The sequence below is a fragment of the Miniopterus schreibersii genome (assembly GCF_964146895.1).
Source record: "Miniopterus schreibersii genome assembly, chromosome: 10".
Classification (NCBI taxonomy): Eukaryota; Metazoa; Chordata; class Mammalia; order Chiroptera; family Miniopteridae; genus Miniopterus; species Miniopterus schreibersii.
In genome coordinates, this window is record NC_138110.1 from 72,958,851 (window position 1) to 72,964,850 (window position 6,000).

The 6,000-nt window shown below is 45.9% G+C and overlaps 1 protein-coding gene across 2 annotated transcripts in view; it reads right to left on the reverse strand.

The window, feature by feature from the left end:
• KIF16B (kinesin family member 16B) overlaps positions 1-5,691 on the reverse strand; it is a 197,312-nt gene extending 191,621 nt beyond the window's left edge. For both annotated transcript variants that reach the window (XM_081148758.1, XM_081148757.1), the window contains exon 1: positions 5,536-5,691. In XM_081148758.1, coding sequence (XP_081004884.1) covers positions 5,536-5,582 — 47 coding nt within the window. In that variant the 5' untranslated portion in view covers positions 5,583-5,691. The remainder of the gene's footprint in view (positions 1-5,535) is intronic.
• Positions 5,692-6,000: the final 309 nt, after the last annotated feature.

The window sequence follows — 6,000 nt, forward strand, 5'->3', positions numbered from 1 at the left end:
CTTCTGCATAGCACACATTTTTTCATGAGCATACGTTATTTTCACAATCACAAAATACTGTACACTGAAAGCTTCCTCCGGCCTTGATTTGTAGGTTTCACCCCTGACCATGCCCTTTCCTACTATAATTCCGACCTGGTCCAGAACCACACTGTCACGGGTCATGTTTCAATTCTCTTTATGGTCTTCCTGCCTGGCCTCTTAGGCCTCCGGGTCTTGCATCACACAATGTGGCAGGAAAGTCAATGGGATACTGGTGCATAAAAGGCACTTAGCACAGGGCTTGGCAAATAGCAAATAAATGTTCATTATTGCTGTTAGATGCAACTGCTATTAGATGAAACTTCTGAAAACACTAGCTGGCAAATGACAACCCTATTTTGAAACCATCAGGAGCTCCCAGTGCCTAATAATAATAGCCAGTATTTATAGAGCCCTTACTTTTGGGCCCAGCACTATTAGCAAGCATTTCCTCATTCAATTACCATCTCAGCCCCATGAGGCGGGTTCTGTGAGATCTCCACGTTACAGATGAAGAAACTGAGGCACAGAGGACGGAGCTAGGATGTGGCAGTTCGGTCTTTATTGTCCAACAGAACTTTCCATGATGATGGACACTTTCTATATCTGCATGATACAATGCATGGCTATTGAGCATTAGAAATGTGACTAGTGCAACTGGGTAACTAAATTTTTACTTTAATTCATGTTCATTTAAATGGGTGCATGCAGCCAATGGCTACCACACTAGCCAGGATGGACTAGAATATAAAAGCACAAACTCCCAAGCTTAACAAATAAAAGTCCTCACAACACCCTACCTACTTACCTCTCAACTAATTCTTACAAAAAGCTGCAGTAAGTCTAAAAGCCCTGGTATCTGCACTCATTCCTGCCTCCAGCCAGCCCCTGCCCTCCTCTCATCCAAGTCCTCTGTATATGGGGGGGCTTTAGAAGTTAGAGTAAGAGGACTTGGGTTCAAACCCAACTCCACAGAGACCTGGCTGTGGGACTTGGGGCAGCATGTTTTAGCCTCTGCGACCTTACGGGGACCCATGAACCAAGAGTTCTCCGGTTAGATTCCTGGTCAGGACACTTACTTGCCTGGCTGGTAGACTAGATACCCAGTAGGGGGCATGCAAGAGGCAGCCAATGGATGGTTCTCTCTCATGGATGTTTCTCTCTATACCCTTCCTCTCTAAAATCAATAAAAACATTTTTTTTAAAAAAAGAAAATGTTTTAAATAAATAAATAAATAAATGTCTGCTGGTAATACACCTTCAGGGCTCAATTCAAACCCTTATCAAAGAGGCCGGTGGAAGCCTAGAGATCTCCCCCCCCTCCCACCCAAGCTCCATCTCGGCTGCACACAGATCCTGCAGTTATTCTTGTACATTGTATGTCTGCACCTTCTCTGCCACTAGCCTAGCAATCCCTTGAGGCCAAGGATTTCTGTCATCAGTGATCCTCCAGGCAACAAGTCACCAAAGGTCTCCAGAGGGAACAGGAGCCAGCTCAGCCAGTATTACTGTCTGAGGGGTCTCTGATCCGCTCTTTCACATGGGGATAAAAAGCCCTCACTCAGTCAGTCAGTTGGTGGGAGGAGGGGACGAAGCTGCCAATGTAAAGAAATGAGCACGGTGCCCGGGGCAGCCAGCATCTCAACAGACGGCTCCCACCCAGAGTGTGAGTGACGTCTGCAGGCACCATCACAGACCTAAGCGGCAGACCGTGAGCTGTTTCTGCTGACATACCTGCTCTCAAAATGGGAAGACTCAGTACACCCTGAGGATACCACTCCCAGTCAAAATACCTCTGGCGTTTTTCTTCTCTTTTTAATCTGGCAGACAGGACACTGAATTCCACCTGAGAGGCTAGTCGGGAAGAGGTGAGAAGAGTCAGAAAATGGAAGAAAGGGGTAGACTTGCCTCACAGATAAGAAAGCACATTATAAAGCTGTCACCTGGCCCCTAGCCAGCACTCTATAGATACATAGATAGATAGATGATAGACGATAGATAGATAGTTGATGATAGATAGATAGATAGATAGATAGATAGATAGATAGATAGATAGATGATAGATAGATAGATAGATAGATAGATAGATGATAGATAGATGATAGATAGATGATAGATAGATAGATGATAGATAGATAGATGATAGATAGATAGATAGATAGATAGATGATAGATAGATAGATAGATAGATAGATAGATAGATAGATAGATAGATAGATAGATAGATGATAGATAGATGATAGATAGATAGATGATAGATAGATAGATGATAGATAGATGATAGATAGATAGATGATAGATAGATAGATGATAGATAGATAGATAGATAGATAGATAGATAGATAGATAGATGATAGATAGATGATAGATAGATATGTTTGCTTTTTGGTAAAACATTTTTAAATACTTGTTACTGATTACATTGTAGAAACAGTAATAACAATAACCGATCATTAGAGAGCCCTTGCTAGACATCAGTGTACAGAGAGCTTTATCTGCATGTATTACCTCATCTGAACCTCACCATAGTGTTTTTCACACTGCCATCTGCAACCCCTCAGTGGATCTTGAAGTCAATTTAGTAGATCTAGAAACAGCATATTTTTAAATGAGACAGAACAGAATAGGAAAGAATAGAAAATATAAGAGTAAACTGCAGGAAACACCCCAAGAATCTTTTACATTACCTATAGTCTCAATTTCAAATTTTTCTTACTGTGAGTCACAGTAAAAACAATTTGAAAAAAGACCTCTTCTCACAGTTTATAAAGTATACACAATTATTATCACCATTTTACAGATGCAAAAACTGAGGCTTACAACAATTAAGGTCCTTGCTCAACTGGACCCAGTTCATAAATGAGAGCCAAAACTGGAACCCAGGCAGGCTGCGCTCAGGTCCTGACCCTGTGAACACCGGCAGATCAGTGGGACAGGACACATGGCCCTGAAGAATCATCTAGCGTTGCCATGGAAAAACAGGAGCAAGTGAAACCCACAGGAAGTGGGCAAATTAGTTACCAAATTATTACTTCGTTGTCTCTTCAGAGGGAAACAAATTATATCTTGTAAAATTGTAAAAAATGCCCAGTAAGAAAACTAGGTACAAGAACAATGGAAGAAATCAAAAGGAAAAGGTACACAGACGATACATAAATGTGAAACTTCTGCCCATAAAGGATATGAGTGATTACATTTCTGCTAATGGTTGACTCGTTTTATAAAGCAGAGCTGCGTTGCCCTGGCAGGTGTTGCTCAGTGGTTAGAGCGGCAGCCCGACCACTGAAGGGTCACAGGTTCGATTCCAGGTCAAGGGAACATAGCTGGGTTGCAGGTTTGATCCCCGGCCCCATCAGGGCACATGCAGGAGGCAACTAATTGATGTGTCTCTCATATTGATGTCTCTCTCTCTCTCTTTCTTCCCCCCATTCCTTTCCATTCCCTCTAAAAAAATCAATGGAAAAAATATCCTTGGGTGAGAATTAACAAACACACAAACAAACTGTAATCTACGTGCAAAGACTTCCAAATGTCAATCCTCGGATCACCTGAAACCTAAACCCATGTGCCTGTCTATGAAGACCAGCAGAGAGATGGATGTGCTTACCACGCTCCAGATAACAAACAGGGTCGACACGTGGGCAGCCCTCACTCTGTGCTGGACGCTGTACTTGTCCTTGACACTTTCTGTATCTCACATAACGCCACATATCCAAGAGAGAACATGCCAACCTCACTGTCCACCTTCCCAAACCTCTTCCGCTTCCCTGATCATCAAACCTCAGTTAATGACTATGCCCTTCCCTTTTCCCCTCCTTCCCATCCAGTAAGTGTCCTGGTGTATCTATCCAGCCTTCCCATATCCACCTCTGGCCTGGAACCACTGCTTCCTTACCTTTTGCCCCAACCATGATGTCACCACCAGACATTGTGTTCTCTCCTGAGAACACAATATCATCACTTCAATCTACCTCCTCAAAGCACATGACTTTTGGACATGTTCCCTGCCATTCCTCTATAAACCTGGCCCAGGCCTACAAAAGCAAGCCTCTGCACTTGCAAGCACCCCTCCCAGCCTCCCCTCACCAGAGTAGGCTCCAAGAAGACACTGATCAGGTCTCCTGCATCCTGTCCCCCAGACAGCACCCGGCACAATGCTGTGCATTTGGTAGGGGCTTAATAAATGCTTCCTAAATTTACTCGAACCAATCTTCTAGCAGGTGCTCATATTATTCCCAAGAAGGAAAGGAACTTCCATATAGTACATGTAAATCCAGAACAAAGAAAAAAATTTTAAATCTTCTAAATGCCTTTGGAGTCTGTCTTGTATGACTGAATATATATAGAAATATACATATTCTCTTAGAATTTACAGAAAGGTAAATCTCCTTCCCTAAAAAGCTTAGAAATAACTTGAAAATCACAAAAGTACTGTTTCCCCCTAGTTACAAACCATAATAAAAAGTCCCTATTTATCAATAGAAAAAGAGATCCAGATGAGTCAAAGAAGGTTCTTGCAATCTCCTCCTGATGTTATGATCTGACGGCCCAATCATCTGTCAGAACTACCAAGCAATGACCTCCACAAACAGATATGATGAAAGAGGAAAGACCGTATGGTAAGTCAAACATCCAACAGCTTGACTGAGAGCCAATATAAACAAATGGCTTTGTGTGAACTGTGCCTATGGACTCGGAGGAAACAACGATCTGGGCCTACTTCATTCTTTAAAGTTAAGACAATTTAAAAGTAACTCTTCCAATGCATCTTTCTAAACTGATTATAAAGAGGCCATTGAAAAGGAAATATTTGTCAGTCAACTAAGAGTCAAGTCATTCTGAAAAATATTACTTTGTAGAAATACAGAAGGTGAGTTCCAACTGTGTTTGTAACTCCCCCCGTTGATGTCAGCCTTCTTCAGCACCTGCACTTAAGTGTCCTTGGTTTTTCGTGGGTGTGTTTTCCTCCAGGACTCAAAACTTTGTTAAAGTTGTCTTAGCCACTTTTAATCTGAAGTTAAGAACTGTAAATGACTGATTAGAAGTTAGGGTTCATATTCAGGGAATCGAAATCACTTCTCCTTAAGAGATTTAAAAAAAAAAAAGTATCACTGTTCGTACTTAAAGTTTAACTTCTGCGTTGGCACAACTGAGGAGCGTTCGCCTGACAGCCCGTGGCGCCCCGTGACCACTCTCACGCGCCCTGAGGGATTTTACACCTTCATGAAAGTGATCCCTTGATTTTTTTAAAAAGGGAGCAAATGGGGAAGAGTTCATAGGAATCTTCTCCGTGGCCTGGTGAACTCTCCACCCCCAGGGCCTCCTGCAGCGCAGCGTGAAAGGGACAGCGAAGCATAGTGTGCCCCACGCCCCCAGAGGCCACCAGCAGGGCCCCGCGGGCCGGAGGCCAGCCCGTGCCACCCAAGTCCAGGCTGGCCACGGTGGGGGGCTGAAGACCAACTTCCTCCAGGGAGGGGGTCCTCGGGGGAGCCGCCTGCGCCGCCCCCCACTCACCTGCGGTTCATGGGCCGGACCCTCACGGCCACCTTGACCGATGCCATTGCTCATCCCGGCCCGGCCCGCGCGGGGTCACACCTGCTCCGCGCCCCGCGGCCGCCGGGGACTCTCGCGACTCGGGCCGCGGCTCCCGCCCACTTCCCCCTGCGCCCCCGCCCCCGGCTCCCGGCCGGACCTAGCGCCCCGCGGTGGCCCCACCTGCGAGCCACTGAGCATGCCCAGAGCGGCTCCGACCCGCGTGATCCGTGCGCGGGGCTGGGCAGCGGCCCGGTGGCGCCGAGGGGCGGGACCGCGGGGCCTGCGCGCCGCCAGCTAAGGTCGCGGAGTCGGGACGGTCCTGCGCCTGACAGTGGCCTGGAGCGCGACCCGGGCGGAGTGGTTCCAGGAAAACTGCAACCCCAGCCGTTTCTCATGAAACACTGGGGAGAGGGAGGCGCAGGAGGTGGTCGCAGTCATTTAGGG